Consider the following 15,000-nt stretch of genomic DNA (forward strand, 5'->3'; position numbering starts at 1 on the left):
CCATTCACACACCAATGGCGGCAAGCTACCATGCAAGGTGCCGGCCCGCTCATTGGGACCGATTTGGGGTTCAGTGTCTTGCCCAAGGACACATCGACACGTGTCAGCCAGCCAGGGATCGAACACAAAGCCGCAACCTTGCGATCATTAGACGCCGGCTCTACCTCCTGAGCCACAGCCGCCCATATGTCATAGATTATGACATAGATATGTCATAGATATGACATATGTCATGCCAACATGTTGAATCAGGTGCTTCCAGAGGGGAAAACATGCACTGCTTACATTCATGATGCTGCCTAAGAGTCACTTAGTTACAGTGCTTGCTTGCTGAAACAACACCAGATGTATACCCAAAACCGAGCACTTTTTATGGAAAGTTAAGAGGAATGTAGTGTTCCACTGGTAGTGGAAAAAAGCCTCCATAACCCTGGCCAGATCGTTGGCATTCTAGTCTGACTTGCAGCAACACAAGCCTATTTTCAGAGTAGAGTGCAACATTCCTGTAGTCTGGATACAGATAATGTTTTGTAACTTTTAGTTTGACCTTTGGGACACTTTTTTGTCTCACCGGGCCTTAGCTGAATGGCTCCTTTTTCTATCGTTGTGTACAGAGATCATCAGGGTCATCGGGGTCATCTATAGTCACATGGACATCAATAGGGGATGGCGGATAAGCGGTAACCAGGGAAAGCAGTTGACCTCACGGCTCATGAATAGATGTTTGTGGTGCGTCAGATAAGGTTTGACACACAGTTTGAACCTGAAAGCAGTAAGCACCCAATGTTAAATACATAATAGTCACAGTCAGATTCCCTTACATGGAGCTGTGATGCTTAAAGGCAGGAAAAGGCAGATATCAGCCTAAGTAAAGGCATTGTGCTCTAGTTAATGAAGACTTTTACTTATGGATGACATTTGAGTTTGGTTTGAACCCTTCTTCATTACCTCTCAGTAGTGTACCTGACTGTCAGGCCACAGTAGATGATGCCAGGGGAGGCTGGTGGAGGTAGAGATTGGAGGAGGGGCTCATTGTCACGCATGGAATGGAATGTATTAAACACATGTGTTTGATATCATTCCTCATTCCATTCCATTGCGTTACAATGAGCCAATCTCTAACTCCACCAGTTATGAGCCAATCTCTAACTCCGCCAGCCTCCACCAGCCTCTACCTCCAGCCTCCACCTCCAATCTCTACCTCCAAACTCTACCTCCAATCTCTACCTCCACCAGCCTCCCCTCCATGGTACATAGGATCGTCACTAAAATACCTATTTGATAAGAAATGGTGTCCAATCGACACGTTCTATCTATATGCTTTAGTCAGCCAGCTGTGACGCCTCTTCCTGTCTTTTAGTATCACCTTAGTTATGTGAAGGAAGAGGGGGAAGGAAGAGAGGGAAGGAGCCTTTTAACATTTAACATTCACATTTACATGTTTGGCATTTAGCAGACGCCTTATTCCAAAGCGACTTACAATCAATACATTTGACTAAGCAAGTGAATCATCAATCCACCAGTCGTAGCAGGAAGAGTAATCCAGCTCAGGCCCGGGGCCATTGATAAAAAGAAAAACCTTCTTCTATCACCTTCTTCTAAACCTAACCTTTTTTTTAAATGTATTTAGACACTGGAGAAACAGAGAAACAGTACAAGGGGGGCAAATAGAAGTTTTTAGGGGACACAGTAGAGGGGAAAAGCGGGTGTCTTCAGGAGACGCAGTGTTTTAAAAGTCAGGAGTGCTGGATATGAGAGAGAACCTCTTCACAGCTGCCACTCAGGAAGTGTCACTACAGGGCACAAAACCTTCATTAAGTCACCGCACAAACATTTGTAAAACGCTGTACACGATTCACTCATCTTTGCCCCCCAGAGCAATCTGCCTACATCAGAGACCATGACTCCAGGCACTGCTTAGCAAAACTTGTTAGGAACTCCTTATGCGGCAGGCTAATACTACCGGTACTACAGTATATTGCAAGGGAGAAATGCACTGCAACGAAAAGACTAACATTATCCAATTATCGTAAAAAAAATAATTTATAATAATAACTTGGATTTGTATAGCGCCTTTCATAAAACCCAAGGACGCTTGAAAGAAGAAAACAAAACAGAAACAGTGACTAGGGGCCAAAGGCCTTGGTGAACAGGTGGGTTTTAAAGGGCTGATTTGAAGGAATCCAGGGTGGGGGTGTGTTGCGGATCAAATAATGGTGTTGTGTATTTGAAAGACCTGTGGGACAACCGTGAGCCTCTTGTTGTGGGTCTTCTCTGGGTCTTCAGGGGTGGCTGTGTCTCAGGAGGTAGAGTCACCGTCTATTGATCACAAGGTCGGCAGATTGGCGGTTCGAGCCCCGGCTGGCCACATGTCGAAGTGTCCTTGGGCAAGACACTGAACCCCAAATTCTTCCCAGTGAGCGGGCCGGCGCCTTGCATGGTAGCTTGGCCGCCATTGGTGTGTGAATGTGTGTGTGAATGGGTGAATGAGAGGCCGTTGTAAAGCGCTTTGGAGCAGCAAAAAAGGCGCTATATAAGTGCAGTCCATTTACCATTTAATGGTGTTGTGTATTTGAAAGACCTGTGGGACAACCATGAACCTCTTGTTGTGGGTCTTCTCCCTCCAGGGTGGTGATGCCGGTGATCCAGAGCTGTATGATGGCGCTGCCGTCTCTCCAGGTGGTCTGGAGCAGTCTGACGGACATGTTCGTGGCTCCGCTCTTCCACAGTATGGGCCGCTGTCTGTCCTCTGTCCAAGTGAAGACCACACAGAACTGATCTGACGTCTATCGGCTCTCTGCTGCTAGTATAAACATGCATGTTGGAGGAGAGAATGGATAAAAGGCTTCTAATATTATTATTTTTGCAGTGTCATACTTTAGCTCCTTATAAAGCCAACGTCAACACTTTTAAAATATCTGGCAGAATTATTTAAGTTAATAAGTTAAGTAGAACACCTGCCGCTCGTAAACGATAAGTTATGTACAGTCGTATAGACGGATTGGAGTAAACTTCCCTATGAAAACAGAAAAGAACATCGTGTGAGATTAATGAATTTAACCTTCATCAAAGTGAAATGATAATGCCAATGTTTATAGTGTTATACTTTATAAAGGGCTAATGTATACATACTGCCAAAACGAAAGTTATTTTTGCTGTTGTGACCAAAACAAATTCATGTTTGAATTCCATTATTCAAATTCATGTCATTCCATTATTTTTAAAGAAAGAAATGTTTGAAATGAAAAGATATATTGAAACTTGGATGAGGGTAACAGGGTGTTTGCTGTTAACGCATACCTATTAACTTCTGAGTTAGGAATGTAATATTTGTGTAGTTCAGCTTTTTTTAATGTTGTGTAAATATAAATACCAGAAAATTCAGCTAGAAGTTGAATGTGATGAACGAATCCTTTCATATATTTCTTTAATAGAGTGTACAGATCATAGATGCTAAGTTGCAGCTTATTGCATACTTTTGAAGGTTTATTTTTGTGTAGGTTCATCTCTCCTTGCTGCTGCTGCTGCTGTGTTGACCTCGCAGTGCTTTTGCTTTTATACAAAGAGAACCTTCATTTAAGACCTAAGACAGTTGTATACATTTTTTGACAAGAAGTGGACTTTATGTCTAATATAAAAAAAGGTTTGGGTTTTTATTGAGTATTGGCTCTCTAACTTATTAATGCCATGTTCAGTTGTAATTTTTCTAGATTGTCCATGTTACCTTACACAGTTGCTAAAACTGACAAAATGTTAATGTTATGAATAGCTCAAAGAGCTCAGATTAGAGAGATGTACTATAAGTAGTAAACCTCGTTGGTTTATTCTGTTTAGTGACGCCTTGATTGACAGGTACATGCCTCTGCTATAGGCTTTAATGGTGCTGTTGTTGAGCTTGTTTTTAGCAGTAGTGCAGCTGGCTAGCTAGCATGCTTGGCTTCAAAACCAAACACAGAAAGAATCTCTGAGACAGTGCCACAAGTTCACCTTCTAATATGACAGAAGTCAAACTAGACTTTTTTGGCTGGGTTGCACCAACATGGATTAAATTAATCCTGGTTTAGGTCTAATCTAAACCTTTAAACTAGCAATATTGGCAAATCAGAGACGCGTTCCACATCTAAACCATCTAAACCGATTTTAGTTAAACCAGTTTAAACAAAGATTAAAGTAGGATTCATTTATATTCAGTGTCCGCCGTCTTGGATTTCGAGAAAATGAATAAATTGTTGCGTACCCGGCAGCATCGGGGGCTTAGCCCAGCCCACGTTTCGTAGTTTTTGATTGACGAGTGGTAGCTTGTGCTTAATGTAGATGCACGATGCGGTAGATGGCATTCAATTGGGTTTAATCTGTCTTGAATTTCCCTGCAAGAAACTCTTTCCTCTAGTCCCATCCAGCAAAGATATGCAGCCATGCTGTCATTAAAATGCTGTCAACAATTTAAATAAACCTAACATAAAACTGGTTTAAATATATTTGCTAATCCAGGTTTAAACTAGGTTTAAAATTACTGGTGCAACAGACTTGAATTTATCTAGGTTTAAGTGGAAATTAAACCTGGGGTTTGATTTAAACCAGGATTAAATGTACATTTAAGATATAGGTTTAAAGTTTGGTGCAACAGTTTTAGTAGATAAACCTTGATTTAATCCAGTTTAAAAGTGAAACCATGTAGGTGCAACCCAGCCTAAATGTTTTGTTTTAACTGTCAACCAAATCCAGTGTCAGGAGGTTCTAATCCTTTCGCTAAGCTAGACACAACTTGCCAGCCAATATGTCTGTACTTGGCTATTTAATGCTGAGAGCAATAGAGGATGCCTCGGTAGGTGTGTAGCTGGGGGTTTTCTCTCTCTCAAATGACACAATGTAGCAAGAATGTTTGACTCCAAAATATAATCAGACGACTTGTGAAAACCAAGGTGTTCCTCTGCCCAAATAAAGATTTTTTTTCAAAGGTGTTCAGTGTGTGTGTGTGTGTGTGTTTCTGTGTCTGAGTAGATGAGGTGGGCTGGGATATGGAGCTCCATGCCTGCGCACATTCATAAATCACTGACTCTCAGATTGCATAAGACACTTTCCTTCACAGAGAAGCGCTGTGGGTCTATGGAACATGGCCTGGGGCTTGCTAAGTAATAACCTACAGTACAGGTCTGCACAGCAATCTCAGGGCTTGAGAATTCACAATCCATAATATTCTGTAATTCTATGGAAGGTTCAGATTGAGCATGAGGTCTTAACCCGGTACCAAGGAATGTTTGCCAGGGGAATAGTGATTATAGTGATATAGTGATTATATCTCACCACAATGTGCACCCATCAAGACGCCCAGCACAGCCTAGTAATCTCCAGCTCCAGATATAAGTCTCATTTGTTCCCCGGATTTAAATGAGCCATGAATGCATCTGGGTCAACACATGCATCCTCTCTGCCTACGACAGTATCACCAGAACTCACAGCTCTTTGGCCTATCTGAAGTGCACTGATGTACTTTACTCTATGCCAAACAAAAGAGGAATGGAATCTGGGCACTGGCTATGATCTTGAGCCAAAAGGTATTCTTTCCAGGACCAAATTCATCTCCCTCACACAAACAACAGCACTCCATTACTCACACTGATCATGGATAAACACACACACACACACACACACACACACCTACAAACACACACACACACACACACACATACACACACACACCTATACACTTACACACACCCACACACCTACACACACACACACACACACACGCACACGCACACACACACCTACACACACACACACACACACACAAACACACCTACACACCTACACACACACACACACACACACACCTACCTACACACACACGCACACACACACACACCTACACACACACACACACACACACACACACACACACACACACCTACACACCTACACATCCACACACACACACACACACACACACACCTACACACCTACACACACACACACACACACACACACACACACACACACACACACACACACACAAACACACAGGGTGCATGTCGTCTCACTCTTTAAAGAACCTGTTCTCTGATTATTGCTCCGACACTATTTTGATGGTGATACATTTGCATGTTTTTTTGCATAGTCTCATAGATTTTAGCTGAGGCTGCATTTGGTTCCCACAGATCATGTTCTTCCGTAGATAATAATACCACCAGGTTTACATATTACATTTCTAGTAAGTAAGTGATTTGGTGTGAAAGGCCAACTCAACAACTCAACTCAACTTTTTCCGCTTAAATCAGGATGTGGAGATTCAATTCATTATTTTGTTTCATTCAGTTGCAGTGTTTGCTGGTGGTGCCCTATATCGAAAACAGCCCATTAACAGGTGTTATTTATTTCCAAACCAATATGAGATTCCCGTGGAACTGAATATAAACAGACAAGAGTGACCAGGGTAGTACAGGGGGGGGGGGGGCAATCATTTTATTCAAAACCAAGTTACAGTAACAGAAATGACAGATGCAGTTTTGGGCTCTTTTCCCTCTGCACTCACTGGCCAATTATATGAACTCCCATTTGGTTCAAATCACGTCAGTTTCTCCACCACTAGCGCTTGGTAATTCCTGAGTGGCAGGTTAATGGCAGGTTACAGCTCCATGCCCGCTGGTCTCCACAGGTGACTCAGGGAGAGACGCGCATTCAGCTTAGATGCGCTGCTGAGATTTCCCACATTTCTCAACTCAACTGTGCGTAAGTGACTTGACTGCAATGTACAGATAAAGGGACATGATTAGGTAACACCAGTATCCTTGGAGGAGCCCCAGTCCCAGCTAGTCCCCACGCCTCCCGATTTGCTTCCTCTTGTAAGAGATTGTCTTGCCTCTCCAACACTCTGATCTGATCGTCGCACTTTACGCGCAGGACAGACAGCATGACCGGCGGACTCAAGGACGCAGAAACAGACGAGGTACGGATGGCTCTCATTCCTAACCTTGGCGCACCATCATTTCTGAGCCTTTTTTACAGTTTCATATCGTTTATAAATGTTTTAGGTTCTATTTCCCAGACTGAGTGTTAGTTAGGCTACACATTTCACATTCACAGGCTTTTTTTTTTTCTTTCTTTCATTCGGATGTTATCGAAAATGTCCTTGAAGCATTTCCATACTTGCCAATAACTAGTTATCTTTTTTGGCAACGTTAAGAACGCAGCTCCCACTCACACTGGCAGAATGTGCCAGCTCTCTATCGCCTCCGTTAACATTGACATGAGACGTTGCTTTCTCATCTAAACTCCTAATTTGTGCGTTTTTCCCCATTTTTGTCCCATTTTAATCTTACTTTTTTTTTTTATGTGCGTGCGTAATATGTGTCCACAATCGTCATTATCCAGTTATCACAATCTAGCAACTGCGTCGTTGTATTACAGTTTTTGTTATAAATATTGCCAACTGCCTATCCTGAAATCTTCGTGATAGTAAGTGAAAATGTGCTTACTGTTCCAAATGTGTACAGGTTCTGACTGAACAGAATAATCGGGTAGCCAAACCGTCTTTACGCACGGCATCGTGTGAGGGTTGGGTGATGACCCCTTGCGGCGGGAGTGGGTAGTGGGACCTCTGCTGTTACAGAGGGGTGTGGTGTGCGCCTCTGTTACCCATTTCAACCATCCTAGGCTGGAGCAAAGCTTCTAACTTATAGCGCTCCGGTCTATCCTCTCTCTCTCTGTATCCCGTCTACTGTAAGTAACTTACCCCCCTAACTTCTCGGTTCACAGGAATTTCTGCATTCGCCATTCATCAGGAAACAAGGGAACATATACAAACCAAACAACAAAGAGATGGACAACGACAGTATGAACGAGAAGACGATGCAGGACATCCACACGAAGGAGATCGACCTGGTCAACCGGGACCCCAAGCACTTAAACGACGACGTTGTGAAGGTGAGTTGAAATCCACCCCGGAGACAAATGTACACACGGAGAATCCTTCTACTTTATAGTTTGGGTTTTGAAAGTGTCTAATTATCCTAATTAGTACTAAATAATCCGACTTAATTTTTTCATTTATGGATTATTATTCATTATTTGACCAAACTATGGGTGTTGAAAATCACTGGATGCTGGATCATTTTTTATTTCTTTTGAGTTCGATTTGAGTTCGATTGTTATCATACAGTACATATTAGGCACGGACAATTGTGACTTGAGATCGCCTGACAATCGGAGCTGTCAAATGTGCCCTGTAAGCTGCGCCGCGCGTCAAAGGCGCACCAAAGTTCCGTGGCCAAACGCGCACAATGAGGCTATTAGTTAAGAGCCTGTACGTTTCGGGTTCATGAACCCGGGTCGGATAACAAAAGGACTTACAATAGTGTCCGAAACAGAATGGCGTTAGAAATAATAGTATGTAGTAGAGTATGCAGAACCACTGTCCCTATTTGGCTTTGACTAATTGAACATACTTGTTCACCCCGGTGTGAACCAGAGGACACGTTACCAATCTCTTGTTGTTGGGACATTTCTCACAGTTGTTGTTTTGTACAGGCGCATAGCTACACATTGTGTGTTTTATTTAAACTGTGAGTTTGCTGAGAGAAATCTTGTAGCAGCACTTTACACACTACAGCATGTTGTGAAAACTTAACCACCTGTCATGCATGAGAACCGCCAGGCACAGCTGCCAGATTAGATAGTCTCTGGTCATGTACAGCTGGGGTGTAAGAGGTCACTGGCGACACTGGGAGAGGGTCAGTCAGGCATTTGAAGTGGTGAACTTTGGCTTTGTGGAAAAGAGGGAAACACCCTAGTCGCTAGGCAGTGGCAGGCCAAGGGATATCCCTCCCTCCCTCCCCCCTCCCTCCCTCCCTCCTTCTCTCCCTCCCTCCCTCCCTCCCTCCCTCCCCCCTCCCTCCCTTCCTCCCTCCCTCCCTCCCTCCCTCCCTCTCTTCCTCTCTTCCTCTCTTCAAGTGACAAACACTACCCCTTTCCCACGTTTTCCCCTCCAGTGTTGTCTTGCTTTCATTTTCTATTGGCTTGTTTATACCAAACCTACATCACAATGGTTTCCATGGTAACATGGGACTTGATTCACAAGTGCGTCATTTAGATTAAAGTAGTCATCGTCATTAGTTAGAATTCTCTCTAACTGTCCTTCATGCAGTGGCAATGTCTCGCTCCGCCTCTCTCCCTCGCCCCTGTGCCCTCCCTCCCTCCCTCTCTCTCTCCCTCCCATTGTGAGAGTCAGTTAGCCCCCGAGTCCACTCAGAATAGAACTTAGTATGATCACATGAGATCACATGGACAGTCGGCAGAGCCTGGAGTGGTTTAGGTTGGTGTGTAATGCTCTGAATGGAGGCGTGTGTTTGGGGGTGCCCTACTATGATGATGTTATGTTACGTAGGGAAAAACAGGGAATCCCCCTCGATCCCACACTGAAATCATCCACTATGACACACACACGCACACACACACACACACGCACACACACACATACATACACACGTGTACACACACACACACACACACGTACACACACACACACACACATACACGTGTACACACACACACACACACACACACACACACACACAATTCCCTCCATAGAGTCATGGAACTGTAAATGTTAGCAGTGATCTTATAGTGAGGCAGCTGCACTCACTCATTCACTCTCTCAACCGGCCACATCAAAGAAGCAGCATTGTAAAGCCATGACCAAATCCATGACCAAATCCACGCGTTTTTCCCTGAGAATAGAATATTTTCCTCTCGTAAAGCAGCATTCTTTATATAGCACAGTACTGGATCGGCTCTCGGTGCGGGCCGAGGGCCAGGCTGCTGTCTAACCGCGGTCCGACTCGCAGAGCACCAGACACACAGCCACGCGGACGACAGCGCTAGCCAGCCACTAGCCTCTCTCTCTGGGAGGAGGACTGTTCTCTGTGTCACTACAGGTCCATCCTAGCTGTAATGACACTGAACAGCCCTCGTCAAACGTCAAAGTAAAACATCCTCCTCTCTCGAGAGGTCTCTATCCAAGGGATTGAAATGTTTATGCCTATTCTATGATGTATAGTTTTCTGGAAAATTAAATGGATGTTGGATGTCGGTGGCTTTAGTGGCTTAAGGATGATGAGGTTTATATTATAGGGTTGTAACTGCTAGCCTGTATTGTTTGAAATGGTCAGAGTGAGTCTCTAATAAAAGAGCTGGCTGGAATCACCCTACCGTGACCTGGGTAGAATCATGGCTTTGATTGATAGTTATATACACAACTCTTATGCATGATTGTAGACATAGGTGATTTGAAACTGCGGGCATGACACAGCATAGTTCCGCTTGTAAAATAAATATTTGCTCTACTTGACCCCTACAGAAAGCGAAAGCGTGTCAGAGAGAGAGTGAGAGAGAGTGTGTGTGTGTGTGTGTGTGTGTGTGTGTGTGTGTGTACAGTGTGTACAGTGTGTGTTTTTCCACTTTACAATCAGTACTTAAAACAGCTATGAGGTCATGGGCACTTCTTGCAGGACACAAGACACAAAAAAGACACGTTGATAGTTTTGTGAGGTCTGTTTACACAGAAACGTAATAAATGTCCTGGTTTACCTCACGAGAGCCATCAGGCTGCTCTTTACTGGAAGTCGTGGAGTCTAGAGAGCTCCATGTAGAGCTGGGTAGCTCTCAACAGGAGCTCAGAGGTCCTACAGGTGATGGATGAACTGGGTGGTGTTAGAGAGAGCCTCGGCATGGAGAGATGCATTCCACCAGAGGTCTGACTCACACAGTGCTGGCCGGGCCCGTCTCTTGGATCAACCCTGTCTGTCAGGAATGTGGCGAGATGGTTGGGAAGGGTACAGAGTACAGAGCAGAGAGAGGGAGGAGAAGAGAGGTGAGAAAGAGAAGTGGGAGAGAGGAGAGGAGGAGGGATTGCAAAGCCTCGACAAGTGTAGCAATCACTAGCAGAGCTGTTCTGGGGGGATGGCCCATTATAAGGAGACTGACACATAGTACTAAATCTAAAATTCGGCAATCTGTTTTGTGCAACTTCACAACAGGGAGTGATGAAACTGAGAGAGGGATCAGCATGTTTTTATGGTTTGGTTTTGTAAGACCCAGATTGGTAATTTCCATCTCTTTTGCCTTCCCTTTGATTGGTGTTATGTATATGATACGGTACATGTGGGAAAACTAGGGTTAGGGTTAGGTGCTAGGGTTAAGGTTAGGGTTAGGGTTAGACATGCCAGCATGTACCAAGTCACCCTAGCACCTACCCCTAACCCTAGTTTTCCCACATGTACCGTAACGTATAGATTCACTCATAAACAAGATATTTTGCATTTCAATGTTCACTAGTATACTATGAACCACTTTTTACTGCACTATTTGAATCTAACTTGTCTGGCATATCGCAGTGTACCATTGATTATTGAGCAGTGTTTTCCTCATATTGTTCCTCATATTGTTCAATGTTCCTCATATTGTTCAATGAGCCGATATCTTTCCAATAAATTACTGTGATACAAGCTAGCTTGTTATATTGTTAAATCAATGCTTGCTTTTATGTTATGAAATATGGATGCCATATGATTGGTCATTGAGTTGATCAAATCCGTTGGTCATCGCTACTCAGATTTGATTCTTTTATTTATTTTCCGGAAACTCCAAAACGATTAACACTACAAGAGCCGTGAGGGTTATATATCTTTGCACTCGATCAAATTTCAGGACCCTCCTTTCATGACCTTTCCTAGATATGTGCGTTCTACCACCCAGTATCCTTACATTCTCAAAATCACTTCAGGATAAGATAGTATAAAGCTGTTTTGCAGTTTTTATGTGTAGGAGGCAGGCTAAAAAAAGAAGCGCCCTCTAGTGATCTCTGTGTGTAAATAGAAGATTTACATTCTAAAAAGGGGGGTCTATTTGACCCCCAAGGCGGCTCTACTAGTAGGTAAAATAGGCACGGCTGTTCTTGTGTTAACACACATCGATGCCGTCACCTCTCTTCATTGTTATCCAAACAATCGACAGGTCACTGACTCCTTCTTTCTATTGGTCGTTGTCACTGACTCCTTCTTTCCTTCTTCTTCTCCAGGTGGATTTTGAAGACGTGATCGCCGAGCCCCCGGGGACGTACAGCTTCGACGGCGTGTGGAAGGCCAGCTTCACCACCTTCACCGTGACCAAGTACTGGTGCTACCGGCTGCTCACGGCCCTGGTGGGCATCCCCCTGGCGCTCATCTGGGGGATCTTCTTCGCCATCCTCTCCTTCGTGCACGTGTGGGCCGTGGTGCCGTGCCTCAAGAGCTACCTGATCGAGATCCACTGCGTCAGCCGCGTCTACTCCATCTGCGTGCACACCTTCTGCGACCCCCTGTTCGAGGCCATGGGCAAGTGCTTCAGCAGCATCCGCGTCTCCACCTCCAAGGGGGTGTGAGGAGGAGGAGAAAACAGAAGGGGGAGGGAGGATGGAAGGGGTGGAAACGAGAACCACAGATTCGAGGGGGAAAAGTACACCAGAAGATTTAACACAAAAAAGATATATATCATCTCTAAAATGAATTAGAGACTAATTAGAGGTGAGACATTTCCAGAGCTGGGCAGCATGTTCAAGGTGAGAGGGGTCGGTCGGTCGGTTGGTTGGTTGGTCACAGAGCACCTGCCCCCCCCCCTGACTTGCTTTCTCCACCACTTTTGTCGACGACGGTTTCTCTCTCCAGCGCTGGTTTAACCAACAGGGGCACCGGGATTCAACAAGGGTCATTCCTTGGGGGGCTCCTCGATTATTTCTTTTTCTTTTTCTTTTTCATTCTTTATTTGTTTGTCCCTGCAGGAGGAGCACCACATAGCCTCCCCTAGGTTTTCTACCTGCCGGATTTTTTTTTTCTTCCATGTTATCAATTCCTTCCATTGTTCCGAAATGTTGTGATGATGTGATGATATCCTTTTCTGATGATATAAGTTTGTTAAACGGGGGGGTGGGCAAATGATTGATTAGATCAATATTGGTGTCCTCTGTTGTGTGGAGGGCTTGCCGGGTTGTGTGTTTGGGGCCTTCGGGTGGGGTGGGGGGATGGGGAGAACGAGGGTCCCTGCCACTGTGGGAGAGAGCTGACAAATCCCCACCTGACGCAGCAAAAAACCCAAAGCCAAAACCTCTGAACGCCCCTCCCCCTCAACCCCCCTGACCCCCCCCTCACCCCCTCCCCTCCCGCCTGCCTCCCAGTCTAACACACTGAACCTGCCCTTGTTTCTGCATGCACCCTCCCCCCTTTCCCCGCCACCGAGCCAACACACTGTATGCCCCGACAGACACAATGCTAGCTAGCAAAACACAGCAGCAGCAGAGCCTGCCCCCTCTCCCAGCCCAGTGCCACATGGACACGGTCGGTCGCTCTCCCTCTATCGACCTCTCTGGTCTATCGACACCTCAAATTTTACCACGCCAATCTAGTCTTACTTTACTTTGATACAGTTTTTATGGTAACCATTTATATGTGACACGGAATGTTTTTTAGCCTATGAATCTCAAAGAAAATATCACTTGAACTTTGCTTTTTATTACACCTTGGACTTCTTATAGATCATTTGTTTGAGGCCTTTCCTCTTCCAGTGAATATCTGACCTTCAACGTAAATGCACATTGCTGTAGCTTGTAGGTAAAAACACTTGCTTTTCTTTTTTTTCCTACACTCTCTGAGGATGAAGAATTTTGTTATGATTTTTTGTTTTTAATTAATTCAGTGTTTTATAGTCTTTCCGATGTATGCACGAAATGGGTTGCATTGTCATGTCATTTTTTTATTTCCGAGTCCCGAATGAGTTTGCAGTTTTGTCCCCAAAGTAGCGTAGTCGTGGTCTTCTGTTGTGCTTGTTCACTGTGGACACAAACTGACGTCTCCCAACCCCCCTGAGACTGCTGGTCACGGGGGTATGTTGTTTTATACTGACATATGAAGCTCACTTTAACTCAGTCACCTTTTTGTCTACCTGCTGTCTTTTTGAGGATGGTAAATATAGCACATGTTGCTTGAATGAGTTCAACTCTAAAAGGGTAATATTTTTTTATATGAAATGCATTTTCCTTCCCTGCTTTTACAGTACACAATCCCACATCACGCTGTGCACATTAAAATGTAATATACAACCCACTCGTACTGTGTTTCTCTGTTGCGAACTCTGTCGCTGTGGATATTATGGGTCTTGTGGGACATTCTCGTTTCACTTAAGAACTTCAGTTGAAGAGGTGCTGCATTTCCTTGCAGGATCTAATTTTTAAGACCTAGCGCCTCATTTTTAGTGCAAATAATTTGAATTTTGGAACCCTGTGTACAGTATATTATCACGTTTGTGTCGTCTGTAGTCCTAGGCTATTTTTCTAAAGGAATAAAAAAAAGAGTAAAATAAAATTTATCCAGAGGTTTATGGTGGACTGGATGAATGAGAGAGGGGAACTGAGGTCCACCAGGGAAGGGAACCTGAAGACCCGTCTCTGGAGACTACTGTCCTGAACTGTCCCTCCTGAGACGTCTACTACCCCCCTGTACTGTCCCTTCTGAGACATCTACTACCCCCCTGTACTGTCCCTCCTGAGACATCTACTACCCCCCTGTACTGTTTCTCCTGAGACATCTACTACCCCCCTGTACTGTCCCTCCTGAGACATCTACTACCCCCCTGTACTGTCCCTCCTGAGACATCTACTACCCCCCAGCACTGTGTCTCCTGAGACATCTACTACCCCCCTGCACTGTCCCTCCTGAGATATCTACTACCCCCCTGTACTGTCCCTCCTGAGACATCTACTACCCCCCTGTACTGTTTCTCCTGAGACATCTACTACCCCCCTGTACTGTCCCTTCTGAGACATCTACTACCCCCCTGTACTGTCCCTCCTGAGACATCTACTACCCCCCTGTACTGTCCCTCCTGAGACATCTACCTCCCTGTACTGTCCCTCCTGAGACATCTACTACCCCCCTATACTGTCCCTCCTGAGACATCTACTACCCCCCTGTACTG

General features: G+C 44.7%; 3 protein-coding genes across 3 annotated transcripts in view; all 3 read left to right on the forward strand.

The window, feature by feature from the left end:
- The window catches only part of cav2 (caveolin 2), a gene marked incomplete at both ends in the record, with an annotated part of 3,937 nt that extends 1,159 nt beyond the window's left edge, over window positions 1-2,778 (forward strand). Inside the window, one exon of the mRNA XM_080544882.1 lies at window positions 2,628-2,778. Within this exon, the coding sequence (XP_080401008.1) occupies window positions 2,628-2,778 (151 nt within the window). The remainder of the gene's footprint in view (window positions 1-2,627) is intronic.
- The window catches only part of egln2 (egl-9 family hypoxia-inducible factor 2), a 646,007-nt gene that overhangs the window by 539,046 nt on the left and 91,961 nt on the right, over window positions 1-15,000 (forward strand). The window lies entirely within an intron of this gene.
- Window positions 6,911-12,415, forward strand: cav1 (caveolin 1; the record flags this gene model as incomplete). Its single annotated transcript, XM_080544881.1, has 3 exons — window positions 6,911-6,946; window positions 7,756-7,923; window positions 12,074-12,415. The coding sequence occupies 3 exons, from the start codon at window positions 6,911-6,913 to the stop codon at window positions 12,413-12,415; spliced, it is 546 nt and encodes a 181-aa protein (XP_080401007.1).

This window comes from Nansenia antarctica, assembly GCF_963989245.1.
Source record: "Nansenia antarctica genome assembly, chromosome: 14".
In the NCBI taxonomy this organism is placed as follows: Eukaryota; Metazoa; Chordata; class Actinopteri; order Argentiniformes; family Microstomatidae; genus Nansenia; species Nansenia antarctica.